Source organism: Capsicum annuum, chromosome 10 (genome assembly GCF_002878395.1).
Source record: "Capsicum annuum cultivar UCD-10X-F1 chromosome 10, UCD10Xv1.1, whole genome shotgun sequence".
In the NCBI taxonomy this organism is placed as follows: domain Eukaryota; kingdom Viridiplantae; phylum Streptophyta; class Magnoliopsida; order Solanales; family Solanaceae; genus Capsicum; species Capsicum annuum.
The window spans coordinates 203545332-203560814 of record NC_061120.1 but is presented as its reverse complement, the minus strand read 5'-3'; the positions used below and the strand labels follow the sequence as shown (position 1 = coordinate 203560814).

Sequence of the window (15483 nt, the reverse complement as noted above, 5' to 3'; positions counted from 1 at the left end):
AATCACTTTATTATATGATCTCATAATTTATTTCAGATGTTGATGGTACAGTAGAATAATCGATGTTGGTGTAATTAAAATTAAAGCACGAATGTAACTTAAATTCTTAATGTATTTCAGTTCGTCAGAGGGCTAAGTTAGACAATTCGTAAACCAAAGGGCAAACTTAGGCTTAAAAACAATGTGGATTTGTTAGTGATTCAGGGTCATTTCTTCTGAAAATCATAAGGCCAAGGCCAAAGATGAGGCAAACTTGTAATAATTATTAACAAAGTTAGATAGAAAAATCCAAAGCAAATTTGAACCTTTTTCCTTGAATAAATATGAAAACTATAGTTTTGCTAATATAATTTTGCTGCATAAAATAATTGAAGAAGGAAGATATGTGTGATATAACAAATCACAAGAAAAACTGTATATATTACACATCTAAATCTCAAAGGGAGGTTTGTGTAGTTAACTGTACCACATTATGTACTAGACCATCACTAACCAAATTCCGTCTGACAAAGGAATATAACAACAATTTTTTTGTGGTTGTGCCACACTCTTGTTTAATGATAACAGAAAACTAAAACAAGTGAAATTGGAGACAGAAGGACCAGAGGGACAATGTGCCTACAAATTAATTAATTAAAAGATTGGACGGCAAAATAACATATATATATATATATATATATTACATTTGATTGAGTAGGTTCAGGACGGAATATTTGGGGTACAAGTTCAGTGAGGTGACACATGAAGCTAATGTAGTTGTACAGTTTGATAATTAGGCTATTCAAAATTGAGATAGTTTCAAGTATCTTGGGTCTATGATCCAAGGGAATGGAGAGATTGGCGAGAATATCACCCACCGTATTAGGGCAGAGTCGAAGAAATGGAGGTTCGCTTTCGAAATCTTGTGTGACAAGAAGGTGTCTCTTAAACTCAAAGACAAATTTTACAGAATGGTGATTAGATCACTTATGTTGTCTGGAGCAGAGAGTTGACCAGTTAAGACCTCTCACATCCAAAAGAAGATGGTGGCGGAGATGAGAATGCTACGATGAATGCGTGTGGATCTACTGGGAAAGTTAGGATTAGAAATAAGGTAATTATTTGAGATAATGTGGAAGTAGCTTTGATGGAAGTCAAAATGCGAAAGAGAGATTGAGATAGTTCAACCATGTGAATGCTGAGGTGTGAGAAGTTGACTAAGGATGAGGCTAGGTAGAGATAGACCGAAGAAATATTGGAGGAAGATGATTAGATATGACATGAAGCAACTTCAACTTATCGAGGATATGATCCTAGATAGAAAAATATGAAGGATTAGAATTAGGGTAGAAGAATAGTACATGTGTCCTTAGTACTAGGTAGGAGAAGTTTGTTATACTATCCATGTTGGTAATTATAGTACTAGTCTTATTTTGTAGTATGATATAGTTTGTTGTATTACTTGGTGTTAGTCTTGTTTATGCTATTATCTGGCATGTTAATACCTATTGTTTCGTGTTATGTTATTATTTCTTTTATTTTTATCTTGATTCGGAAGTTAATCGAAAACAGTCTCTCTATCTCACATTTGAGATAGTAGTATGAATTGCATACGCTAATTACCCTCTCTAAATCTCACTTCGTAAAAATATACTGGTCTTTGTTGTGTTTATTTTCAACTGCATGTATAAGGAGTTTGAAATTGAGTTGACAAAGAGAGATAATTACACAAATGATGATTGACTAAAGCGAAAGCAGTTTGAAATTGAGTTGATGAAGAGGGATAATTACACAAATAATCGTCTAAAGTGAATTTAGAATAAAATTCCGTAAGGATTAATTGAGTTACTTGGATGAGTGATTCCCAGACGAGAGACCTAGGATCGATTCCTCTCACTAGTCATCTACTCAGACAAAGGTTGTTGCACCGAACAATCCTCTTACCAACAACCTTCTCAATCAATACTCATTGCATTGGGCGCCTAGACTACTGAAAACTCATTGCAACAAACTTATTTAGTGCAATTTATATCTCATATATAATTTGTAAGCTATTACACTTGAGCGAGCTTACTCAGTACGTGCCCAAACCCCAAACAATAACACTTGCGGATTTCGCAAAACTTTCTTTTGCAGCATAACTGTCAAATATGAGGACTTATTCGAAGCTTTAAAAAAGTATACGGGGTCAATTTCGACTTTCCTAAAACCATACAAGGAGTTAAAATTCATTTCCCCCGTATTTCCCCTCTCGTCCTCCTGAAAAATTCCAAATTACACCTTTTTCCCTCGCCGGAAATCTCTCATCGTCGCCGGGAAATGCCCGTCGCCTCTTTTCTCCGGCAACTTACATTTAAGCTTTAATGTAGCTTTGTAAGTTCTTTATTATATATAAAAAAAAGGCCTGTATCGTATGGTATACTTATTTGCCATGAAAGGGCAAAAACGTTATGATTACTTGTTCGAATTTTCTACGAAGATGCATAGTTGAGTATAAAGTGAAATTTACAGTTTATTCAATGACATTAGTAATTGATGGACTATGTAAACTGGGTGAATTTTGTAAAGCAAAAAAATTCATGGATGAAAATATCTCTAAGCCAAACGATTTGACTTATAAGAAAATATTAAATATATACATAAATAAAAAACCAGATTTTGTTATTGTGAAGGAGATTTTGAGGACAATGGAGAAAGAAGGATGGGGTTTCGACGTTAAAAGTTATACTCAACTGATTAAATGGTATTCGACTTTTGGTGAAATTGAGGAGATGAAAAGTTTATTTATGGAAATTGAAGAGAAGGGAATTAAGCCAGATGTTTATTTATATACGTGTATGGTCAGTGGATATTGTAAAATGGGTGATTTAGTTAAGGCATGTAAGGTGTTCGATGAAATGTCTGAGAGAGGACTTGTTCCTGATGGGTATATATATGGTGCTTTGATTAATGGGTTGTGTAAGAGTGGACTGATGGAAGCAGCGGAAGTTCGGTTTAATGAGATGCGAAGTAAGGGGGTTTGGGTTAATCGATGTGTGTTTAACGCGATGATGGATGGTTATTGTAAGCTGGGTAATGTGGAGGAAGCGTTAAGGGTGCAGAGAGTTATGGAGAGAGAAGGATATGAGCCTGATGCAAATGTTTATAATATTATTGCTACAGGTTTACGTAAGTTAGATAAGCATGATAAGGCGAAGAGGTTGTTGTTGTTGATGCTGGATCGAGGTGTAGTTCCGAATGCATTGGCTTATACGACTTTGATCGATATTTATTGCAAGCAGGGGGATTTTGTTGAAGCAAAGGTGATATTTAGTGAGATGGAAAGTAAAGGAATTAAGCCTAACACAGGAACGTACAATGCCCTTATAGATGGTTATTTCAAGCATGGAAATTTTATTGACGCGAAAAGGGCGCTTAGAGAGATGGAAACTAAAGGAGTTAAGCCTAACACGAAAACATACACTGTGTTGATAGATGGTTATTGCAAGCAAGGAGATTTTGTTAAAGCTAAAAGGACACTTATTGAGATGGAAAGTAACGGTGTTAAGCCTAACACCAATACATACACTGTGTTGATAGATAGTTATTGCAAGAAAGGTATGATGAATGAAGCTTATAAGCTTATAATGATCATGGAATCTAAGGACTTGAAACCTAACGTCTATACATACACCTCTCTTGTACACGGGGAATGCAAATTAGGAAAGGTAGATAATGCTCTCAAGCTTTTTAACGTGATGTCTACAAAGGGTTTAGTTCCGAATGTTGTGACTTACACAGCGGTGATTTCTGGCTTATCACAAGAAGGCAGATTAGATGAAGCCCTCAGATTATACAATCAGATGATAGAGGCAGGCGTAATACCCGATGCTGCTGCATACTCTGCACTTAGTGTGAGAAACTCTTCTCTATGAACTTGTACATCATGAACTTTATTTAGCTAGTCGGAGGTATATATAGCAGATTGTTTTTTTATTAAACTGGTATTGACTGAGTTGAACCATTAAGTATTGTACATGTGCTTGTGTATATTTTATTGCTGTATAATGCTTCTTCCATGTCTAGAATTTGAATTCTAATATGTATTTGTGCATGTCAAAAGGATTTAAATTAAGGACCATATCTTGTGCTTGTTGAAAAGAAAATTCTACGTGTGCAGTGTATTATAGGTGTAGACCCCATACTTGTAAGTTGTAACTTGATATCAGTTGCATTTTGAAAATATAAAGGTTAAGGGACATTGCTTGTTGCAACTTGAATATATAGAAGAGAAACTTTTGTATGGTTAGTATTTCGGGTATACTCAGGACTGTTATCAAAGGTAAAAAGTGCAAAAAGCTTAAGCGTTGTTGGTCTTTAGCCTTTAATCGCAAAGGACACTTAAAGTACGAACTTTAGTGGAAAGGGTGCAAATGAAGGATAAAGTAAAATAAGACGATGCAATTTAAGAATGATAATTATGAGTACAAATTACATTTATAATAAGGATAAAAGAATTTGGAAATTTACATTTAAGTTATTGTTTAGTGTTGCCTCCTTAGGATAAAAGCCCATTGGTGATAAGGTGTATCATTTAGTACATTTGTGGCTGCACTAAAGCGCCAACTAAGTGAGGGTGAAGCACTTAACCTGTTTTGCACGCATCTTCATGACTTAAGTAATCTTTAACTGAGTCTGTGACAACACTAATAATTGGTTTATGCTATCTCCACAATCTTCTTTTTTGATTACTACCCTTCTGGAATTGTAGTTTTTGGTGGAACAACTGGAGCGGCAAAGGTGACCTAGCTAATGATTACCCCTGAAACAAAGAAGAGTACAAAGACTAGTAAGACATTTCATTACCAATAGAACATGGGACAATGCAAAGATGCAGAACATCCCATCAGATAGCACAAGTTCAGCATATCAAGACCATTGGAGTTGGTAAGCATGGCACTCGATACAAGGTCTTCTGGGACCTCAAACAAGATGGGAAATATTCCAACAAATCAACTTGGAAACTGATTAGAGAAAGGAAACCAACAGACCACAATATTGCTCAGGTATGGAACTCCAACATTCCTTTTACGATCTCATTTTTTGTTTGGAAATTGTGGCACGGCAAACTTCCCTTTGACGAAGTCATAAGCAGATTTCATATTCTGAAGGATACTCTATGCGTCTGCACGGCAAACTTCTAAAAGAAAATCAATGCGACATGTTTTTCTTCATGGAGATTCAGCGCAATATGTATGGAATCACTTTAGAGGGCCACTGGGAATCAGAATTCAGACACACCATCAGGCACACAATTTACAACCGGTGCAATCAAAACTCAAATAATTCCATCCACAAGCTAGTTCTTCAAACTATGCCAGGTCTTATCTATTGGGAGATTTGGAAACAAAGGTGCGAGTGTAATCATGGAGGCAAAATGAATTTCAACAGATATATGATTATCCAACACATTGGCTGGAACATTCAGAATACAATTACTAAAGCTTATGCAGAAGTTGGTTTGACATTACCGTGGATCACTCTTTAAGAAAAACTTGTGAAGCTGAAACCTGTTCCAAACCTTTGTATTGTATGCTGGAATTTCTATGAAAATGGTGTCCTTAAAATTAATAATGACGGAAGCTGCTACCCAGCTAGTGGAAAATCTGGTATGGGGGGATTTTTGAGGGATGATAAAGGCAATCTCATCTTGGCTTTCTCCTCACTGTCAAGTTGCTGCAGCAGCACACAAGCAGAAGCTAGCACTGCCAGTTATGGACTAAGCCTTTGCCTTTTGTAAAATCTGAAGAACTTCACTATAGATACTCTCTTTAGTCCTATTTCAGATGATTGTGAACAACCGGCAATCCAACTACAAGCTGAATCTCATTATTGAGGTGATACATCAAAGAATGAAACAAGATAATATTCAGAAGACAGGAGATATATAGCCCATGACATCTGCAAGTATTCAGATGACATTAGAATATTCAGAGTGCAATTGCTCAAGCTTATCTAAAAGTTGTTCGACATTACCTTGGATCTCTCTTTGTGGAAAACTTGTGAAGCTGAAACCTGTCCCAAACCTCTCTATTATCGAAAAGTTCGTTCGATATTTGAAGTACTTGACAAATCAGGATATAGCTTACGTACTAGATTATGTAGGCTACATTGCACTAGGATGATCCCTCTATCTATTGATACATAACTCCACGGATTGATTACACGAATGCATAAACTAGGGGTTACTGTAAAGTTTAGCACTCTGTTTCATCTGTCAAATATTGAAGCACCAGATAACTATATACTATGTTTATACTTTTCATATTGTTTGATTACAGTGAGCAAATCTAAATCTATATCTCCTCTCAAAATGTTCTATCAGATAAACCGAGTGACCATGAATGTTTACGACTCTGATAGGTCAAAAATGAAAAATCACGCACCATAATCAAAACAACCCAAATACCAAATATAAATTATTACAGACCAAATCAAAATATCAAAAACATCATCTGAATCATAGTCTTAGAAATCAAAGTCACACGCCAAAAATAAAACAAAGTATCGCAGTCTTTTACACCCTTCTAGTACGTTACAGATGTGACGCATTGAATTCTGAATGTATTACGTCCTCTAATGCATGCAGTATCTACAGTACCTTCAAGGACATTTTTTGTTACTCAGACATTTTAGCGGCATGTGCTCTTATCATTTGTGGAGTACTGTGAAGCTCTCCTGCATTCTTCAGGATGTATGGTAATATTACTTCCTAATTATTTATTTTTCGCTCTTAATGTTGTAGAGTAAAAAGTAATTGTTTGTTCTCAACCACTTCTTGGTGGCTTTGAGATTTAAACATGATAAAATGTTTTGGTTGACCTAGAATGAAAATTTCACTTTTCAAACGTGTAGACTGTGCTTGGTGAATAAAATATTTGTTCTCTTTTTTATTCTTGTAGTGCAGCAGATTACTCTATATCTCTGTAATCTTGCTAATTAGTTTGCGTGCACACTCTTCCTTTTATGGTTCAGAAATCAGTCCATGTCACAACCTACTAAAAAGCTTTTTGAAATGCCGTCAGTGCAGATTCAGGTTCGACAAATAAGACGACATAAAAATAAGGTAACAGATAATTCATTACATTGTAAAGAAGATAGAATCTTTGTAATGCTTTCAACCCTGAAAAGCTTAGACTCGTTGTTAACATTTCAATAAAATTAGTGGCCTAAAATCAAATTTTAATAAAAGATTAAAATAATTTAGAGTTAATTTTTTTGTTCTTGCATATTAGTCAGTATTTTTTAGGGAAAAGAACATGGGCTAACCATTTTGAAAAGAAATGACCGGCCCTTTTAAAGGTTGGACATGAGTAGCCAGTCGGCCCAATTTAATACCCCTAAATAGTCATTTGGTCCAAAACTGTTCCTTACACATTAAACGGCCCAAAACTTATCTCTTACACATTAAAGACCCCTTTCAACGGCTAGTTACTAAACTTTTCCAATTTTTCTTCTCTTTGTTTCATAAATTTTCTTCTCTTTGCTTCATAAATCTGTATTTTTTGGTGATTCTTGCATTGTATGGACATGAAAAAGAAAATGGGTGGTAAAGGTAAACTTAAATTGGCTGGTAAAGGGGGTTAATTTTGACCCAATTTACTGTTAAAGATGATGACTTTATCGAATCTTCATATATGTTGTTGCAGTTGAAGGACTGTGCTAGTCCTTCAAAAATGAAGAAGAAGAAAATTGATAGAATAGAGTCTCAACCTAAGAGCAAATCTATGTCGGAAAGTCCTTCTTCATCCCATAGGATGACTCTGTCACAGAGTCAGAGGCTTTTAGGTGCATGCAAAGATGAAGAAAAGGATATTTCAAAAGGGAAGGAGAAGGTTGATGAACGTGTGTTTGTTAGTGCAAAGAAAAAAAATGAAATAGGAAAAAAATGGTGAAGATGTTGGTGTATCGTAAAAAAAAAATACAAAGTTTTAGATCATCTTGCCAAACCAAATTATAGTTTGTCAGATCTTGAGGTATTCTATATTTTTTTGCAAATATAATGTATTTTTTTCGTATATGTGTGCAATGTGAGACCTTACTTTGTATAATGTTGTTATTGTAGTTGTTTTGTGCAATGTAATGCATAGTGTTAATGTATTTAGAAATATATATTTTTTTTCAGGTTTGGGATTCTGTTGTTCGACCAAGTGATTATTACATGACTCATGTTAGTGTGCATACAAATTGCTCGATTGTGAATGAACTGAAAGATAAGTTTACTAAGGTGCAACTTGATTTGTTCAGAAACACTTGTTTTGGATATTTTTCAGATTTGCCACCTGTTTGCATTCAAAATCAGTTGATACATGGCATGTTGCTTAGGAAAGTTTTGTCTAGCCGAAGTGATGAGATATGGATTCAAGTGAATGAGACAAAGTTGCAATTTGGTCTATCCGAGTTTGCTGTTATAAGTGGCTTAAAATGTACATTTGATGTTACATTGGCATGTAATTTGAGCCAGTCTAGTCGCCTTATGAACTTGTATTTTCCAAATCAATCCAAAGTTACAAAGCTTGAGATGAAAAAAAAATTCTTGGGAAAAAAATGGCAATCTGATGGGGACGCGTTGCATATTGTCATTCTTTACTTCGTTCATAGTTTTCTATTTTCAATCACGTATGGTGACTTCATAAATAAGGATGACTTTTTGTTGGTTGAGTCTGGTCAATTTGAGACATTTCCCTGGGAAAAGTTGTGTTTTCTTGATATGCTGGATTCAATGAAGTACCAGATTTATAAGCAAAAGTCTATGTATCGGCGTGGTGGTTTCTCTTTGGCATTCCAATGTTGGTTTTATGAATGTTGTCCATATGCGAACGATAAACTTGTTGTTCGAGTGAGAGATAGTGTGCCCCGGGTACTTAATTGGTCGGTGACGGTAAGATCAAACTATAGGAAGGTGAAGTTTTCTTTTAGCGATATACATCGTGAGCAGGTACTTATACTATTTGTATTTATATACATGGTATTTTGCTTATACTATTAATTTACTTTTAAAAACTTTTAAATTTTTGTTTGTATAGGTGGTTTTAACCAATATTGAATCAACTTGTATTGAGAAGAGCATTCTTCAGTTGCCTGTTTTTGAGCCTGTACCCCAAAAGGAACATACTGCATTCAAGAAATCTGATGGTTTATCTGATCCAAGAAAAGAACATATGAGAGAAGACATACATGTGAATTCTCAAAATGAGTTGAAACTTTTGCTAACTACTTGAATTTCGTATGTTTAAGTGTTTTAAAAATTTAATATCACCTTTTTGTAGTTGAGTATTATGAAAAATTGAAGTTTTTTTGTTTGCCATTTTGAAAATGTTCAGCTAAAGGATGAGGTTTTGTCGATGAAACAGTTGATGACATCGTCATTTGACCTAATTTTAAAACACTACATATAAATGAGGGTTCTAAGGTATTTGTCTTGTTGTTTTGTTTTTGATTTATAAGACTTATATACAGTTTTATACTAATATTTTTTTGGTTGAACTTCTTAAAACAGTCTGTCGAGTATCACAGTGGTCATAATGTGGGGCTTAAAAATGATGATACATATGCAGGAATCCTATAGAGATTAATTTGTCTGACAATGTAGGACGGCAAACTGATGGTACACCTAAGGTTGATCACGTAAGTGATAATGTGGTTGATAGTGTCGGACAAAAAAATGTTGGTGTTGATAATTGTATTGATGTAGAAGCTGGGAATAAACTAAGTGCTAATCTGGTTGATGATGTTGAAAAAGAAAATATTAATGTAGGTGATCACATTGATGTAGTAGCTGGAGATCACATAAGCGATAATATCGTTGATGATATTGGAAAAAAAAAACTGTTGGTGTAGGTGATCGTATCGATACAGATGCAGGTGATAGACCTATTATAGGTGATGAATGGAGTGCATTTTCAAATTTTAATTTTTTAAAATTTACACCAAGTGGTAATAAGATTGGAGAGAAGGTTAAAAATAGTTTTGAGGATAGTTGGTCTAATTTTCCTGATTATGAAGTATCAAAGTTTATGCAATCAATTTTTCAGTAGAATATACAGTATATGAAAGATTTGATTGAGAATAGTCAGGAAATTGATTGGTCAGTTGTTCCGGACAGTGAAATATCAAAGTATACTCAACCTGATAAAATTGGTGAACATTTTATGATTGAGAAAGTTCTTGGGAAGATTGATACAGATTTAGGCTCTACAAGTGTTGCATTGGTGGCTACAGAAGTTTTTGTTGATATTGGAAGCGTAAGAAAAAATGTTGATGATACTTCTGTAGGTGATAAATCAACTGTCATCTAGGATGACACACAGGTTGTCCCTCGTAGAATAAGAAAATCAGCTGCAATATGTGAATCACCATACTTGTCCAAGTTTGATTTGGGTTGTAGCAATGTTCAAGGTCAACCAACTAAGTGCATAGATAAAGGACCTTCAAGAAAACACATCTTCAGTATCAAACATCCATTTATCATAAGTATTACAGAGCCATTTCTTGATATAAAGTTGTTGTCTTCATTCAACAAGTTTGTTGATAAGCCATTACGACTTAATTCAAAGTAAGTGTTTTCTTTCTAAATTTTTGTAGCTTAAATTTTTATCAATTTTATGTCATAACTAATATGTTGTGTCATGCTTTTGTTACAGTCCTATTTATTCGTAATCTGTTAATAATCTGGCAAATGCTTTTGACTTTGGTGTTGTCATGATTAAAACAAAAGAATGGTTCTACACACTTGGATATGCAGAAGTACCTTTAATTGATTCAGTAAGTCTATTATCCATCATGGTTTGCTAGTTTAGTAGTACTGAAATATTCTTTATTGATTCTGACAACGTAATGTAGTTTATTAAAATGATCTTTTATCTTTACTTTTCAACATATTGATGTACTTTTTTACTACTTTCGAAATAAATCAAAGTACACTCTTTTGGATGGTGGAAGTTCATTCACAACAACTGACTGTTGGTTTAATTGGTTGATACAAAGTTTTTGGGTAAGAGGAAAGATGTTGCCACTATTAAAGAGGACAGTGAAATTGTTGAGTATATCCTCGGATATGTTATGAGGTGTAATGTGCCGTGCTATTCTATTGATAATGTTTTGTTTCTGATAAATATTTCTGAGAACTTTCATTGGAATTTGGCTCGTCTATCTTTAATGACCAATGTATTTATGTTTATGATTCAATGCGTGGTGCACGATATAGACGTGTTACTGAGAAAGTTGTTTCAGTATATTCAGAATTGATACCAAACTTGCTTTCTTCTATTAATTTTTGGGATAAAAGAAGTGATGGAATTGCAGCTGCTGACTCGTTTGATATTCGGATGGTTGATGTATTGCCAACTCAGAAGAACACATAAATTAGTACTAAAAAACTAATATTGTTGCTAGTCTTTCACTTTTTTTTCTTTTTGATTATTATACTCATTTGAAAATATGTTGCAGGGACTGTGGTGTTTTTGCAGCTGCTTTTGCAGAGTACATGATTGAAGGCATTCAAATTCCTGTAAGTTTAGATGATATTGATAGCATACAGAGTCGATATGGTGCATTACTGTGGCAATATGGAAAGACAAAATAAAAGCAGCGTGCAATCAGCAACGATCAATCTACTGAAAGACTGAAAAAAAAACTAATCTTCTAAAGCAACAATAGTTTAGGATAACTTGCAAGTGTAGTTTTTGACATATTTTGAAGTTTTTGATATACTGTTGGAAGTGTTTACTTGGTGTTTTTGATGGGATACAGTTGCCTAGTTTTCATTTATGTTTTTGATATACTATTGGAAGTGTTTCATTGCTTAGTTGACAATAAACTAGCTGGTCTTGCAATTGGTTTTATTTGAAGATCCTGGTCCAAATGCATCTGGGGTTTCTGTATATTTTCTTTCATTGAAATGAAGATATCATTTATACTTCCTCTTGTGTATTATTTGGATTAGTCATATCTCAGTTACTGTTGCAGAAAGTATAGTAATTTTCATACTTTGCCAAATTAATTTGCCACAAAGCGGCTTAGTTAAACTGCTATTGCTCCATATGTTTAAATTCTTTCATTTAATAGATGGTGGTGGTGATAATTGTGATTGGTGATATATCGTAGGTAATGATTGTTGCGTAGTGATTTGTAGCTATTGTGGTTTGGTTGCTTAGTCCTCTCACAATGTTTTCTATGTTGTACAGTTCATCTAGCAAAATGGAGATACCATACTCTTTAATTTTATGTAGTGTCTTTGTTATTATGTTGGTTATACTTCTACCAAATACATCAGTGGCTGAACCAAGATTTCAGACAGTCAAGATCACATATGGAACTCACTCGAGCTTAATAAGACGACTTTCATCCCAAATTTTGTTGGAGTTATGAAAACTATAAGCCAACAAATGAGAACTAGAGGATATGGAGTTGCAGTTACGGGTACTGGACCGGACGCTAACTATGGACTTGCCCAATGCTATGGTGATCTTTCCTTACTCGATCGTTCCTTGTGATGCGCTGAAGCGCGAACGATTCTGCCCCAGTGCTTTCCCTATAACGGAGAGCGAATTTATCTTGATGGCTGCTTTATGCGAAAGGAGAATTACACTTTTTATGACCAATATTTAGGTCCAGAGGACATGCATGTATGCCGAAACAGGACCACAAAGAGTACATTGTTCCCATAGAACGCTAGGCGAGCAGTTCAGCAAGCAGTACCAAATGCACCGAGTAATAATGGATCCGCGAGTGCTCAAGTGTCAGTGCCTGGTTTTTCCAATAATACAACTTATGTCCTCACCGATTGATGGAAGATGTTGAGCGCAAACTCCTGTACAACATATTTGCAAAATGCATCTACCTCTATGTTGGGATGCTTACCTTGGTTAGAAGGTAGAGCTCTATACATTAGATGTTTCATGAGGTATTTTGATACAAATTTTCTCAATGCTATTTTGACCAGTGGAGGCTCGTCATCAAGAGGTACTTCCCGCCTTTTTTAGTCCTTGTTTGCCTGTGATTTATCGACTGAATGCGTAATTTTAAATCACCATATTATAGGAAAAGTTGTAGTCATTGTCATTGTTGTTAGTTTCGTTATCGTTTTAGGAGTAGGTGCTTTCATTGGTATTGGTGTCTGGAAGAACAAACAAATTGAGAAGAAGAGAAAAGGTAAATACTTTTGTGCCAAAATCAGTTAGAGAAGTCATTGGAATATCGATGATGAACAGATATACCTTACGATATGCACACACAACTGTACCGAAGGCAAGTTTAGAGTATTAACTGGCGTTATGGTTTACTCGTGCTTTTTTTCCTGGGAAATTCGATTTTGTTAGGTGCAAATGATGCTGAGAAACTAGTGGAGATCCTTCAAGACATCAGCTTGAACTTCAAGTATTCGACACTTGACAAAGCCACGGGATGATTTGATGAGGCCAACAAGCTCGGGCAAGGTGGATTTGGCACGATATATAAGGTACATAATGGCTGAATGTATTGCAATTATGTGTTTGAATTCATCGATTTGCCATAACGAGGCATGATTTGTTATAGGGTGTTTTGGCAGATGGTAGATAGATCGCTGTCAAAAGGCTGTTCTACAACAACACACATAGAGCGACAGATTTTTATAATGAGGTTAACATAGTCAGCAGCGTTGAGCACAAGAATTTGACAAGGTTATTAGGTTGCAGCTGCTCAGGATCAGAAAATCTTCTTGTATATGAGTTCCTCCCTAACCAAAGTCTTGATCTCTTCATCTTTGGTAAGTAAGCATACTTCGCTGTAACAATAATAGCTACGCCTCAGTCCAAACAAGTTAATCGTTTGTTTTTACATAACCTGAAAGACCCTATCAAAGGTAAAGATCTATACTGGCCGAGAAGATTCGACATAATTATAGGAACGACATAAGGATTGATATACCTTCACGAGAAAACAAAGACTTGAATAATTCACAGATACATCAAAGCAAGCAATATCCTGTTGGACTCGAGGTTCCGTGCAAAGATTGCTAATTTTGGGTTAGCCAGGTCATTCTAAGAAGACAAGAGTCACACAAAGCACTGCCATTGCCGGAACATTGTTAGTATTTCTTCATCGCATCTTCTCATTTTTTTGCATAAAGATTAATCTGGTGCAATAATGGATTGTTTACGCTTTATATACAGAGGATATATGGAACCAGAATACTTAGCACGCGGTCAGTTAACAAAAAAGGAAGATGTTTACAGCTTTGGAGTTCTTCTACTTGAGATTGTTACCGGAAGACAAAGTAACCAGAGAAACAACGTCGTATATACAGTCAACTTAGTTTCCACTGTAAGTTCTGATCGATCAGTCACTTCTCTCTTGAACTAAATTTCAAAAAACATTCTTGTCCATCGATCTTAACTTTATTCGATGAACTTAACAAGCGTGGGAGCACTTTCAACGCGGGACAGTGGAGGAAATATTTGATCCGAACTTAATGTTGCAGAACAGCCATACCATCAATATGAAAAATGAGGTTACGAAACTCTTACATGTCGGACTTTTGTGCACTCAAGAGATCCCAATGTTACGACCATCCATGTCTAAGGCATTACAGATGCTTGTCAAGAAAAAGGAAGAGTTACCTTCACCAACTACTCCGCCATTCATGGATGAGAAAACCATGGAACTTTATGACCTTTGGGAGAAGTACTCGCTTAAACTAGGCAATTCTTCTTCGATTGCCATGTTATCTCACAGTTCTTTTAACCCCAGATGACGGTATCCCAGAAACTGAAGTATAAGCTATAGGCATACTATATAGATAACGGTTTAATTGGTTTCAACTGGCAAATAAACACTCCAACTTGGACTATGCACATCCAGACACCTTAATTCGCCAGCTATCTGGACACCTCTAAAATTTATGTGTAACGTTATCATAAGGCATCCATGAAGCAGTAGGTACAAGTTAGAGCATTTAGTTGCTAGTTGAAACCAAGTTGCGATGTCATTTCGCTTAGTTGCTAGTTGAAACTGAGGTCAAGTTTAAGCGTCTGGTTATGTATTATGCCCAAATTATATTAGACATCATTTTGCTTCGTGTTCTTGAAGTAGACTTCATTGTGATCGAGCTATTAGCTGCAACAACTACGTCTCAGACCCAAACAAGTTGGAATCAGCTATATGTTAGTACACTGGTCTCCATTGTGTTAGTACACTCTCCAACTTACAAATTGATCATCCGAACACCTCCAAAATTTATGTGTGTGACATTATCATAAGGTGTTCTTGAAGCACGGTGGGAACGAGTTAGAGCATTTAGTTTCAAACTATATACAAAGAAACTCCTTTTGGGAATAATGTATAAACTCAAATGTTTATATAGACTTTGCAAGTACAATGACAGACTACTAGATATACAATTTTCAAGACTAAACATATCTGGCTTACACTCGAGTCATCTTGATTGCATTCAAAACAGTGTCCAATAGTACTATCTAAATGGTA

General features: G+C 35.3%; 2 protein-coding genes and 1 pseudogene across 2 annotated transcripts; all 3 read left to right on the top strand.

The window, feature by feature from the left end:
* Positions 1-2221: 2221 nt before the first annotated feature.
* Positions 2222-6261, top strand: LOC107843570 (pentatricopeptide repeat-containing protein At2g32630). The gene is made up of 2 exons (XM_016687882.2): positions 2222-3872; positions 4730-6261. The coding sequence occupies exons 1-2, from the start codon at positions 2430-2432 to the stop codon at positions 4760-4762; spliced, it is 1476 nt and encodes a 491-aa protein (XP_016543368.1). The 5' UTR covers positions 2222-2429; the 3' UTR covers positions 4763-6261.
* On the top strand, positions 4842-6261 carry LOC124887623. Its single transcript, XM_047397214.1, has 2 exons — positions 4842-5024; positions 5114-6261. The coding sequence occupies exons 1-2, from the start codon at positions 4842-4844 to the stop codon at positions 5504-5506; spliced, it is 576 nt and encodes a 191-aa protein (XP_047253170.1). The 3' UTR covers positions 5507-6261.
* Positions 6262-11204: 4943 nt separating this feature from the next.
* On the top strand, positions 11205-14755 carry LOC124887869 (annotated as a pseudogene).
* Positions 14756-15483: the final 728 nt, after the last annotated feature.

Bases quoted from the DNA above. Each gene is read 5' to 3' on its own strand.
- LOC107843570 (XM_016687882.2), top strand. From the start codon at position 2,430: ATGATTACTTGTTCGAATTTTCTACGAAGATGCATAGTTGAGTATAAA. The intron at 3,873-4,729 runs GTGAGAAACTCT...CTGGAATTGTAG, and splicing joins CTGCATACTCTGCACTTAGT to TTTTTGGTGGAACAACTGGA.
- LOC124887623 (XM_047397214.1), top strand. From the start codon at position 4,842: ATGCAAAGATGCAGAACATCCCATCAGATAGCACAAGTTCAGCATATC. The intron at 5,025-5,113 runs GTATGGAACTCC...AGTCATAAGCAG, and splicing joins CAGACCACAATATTGCTCAG to ATTTCATATTCTGAAGGATA.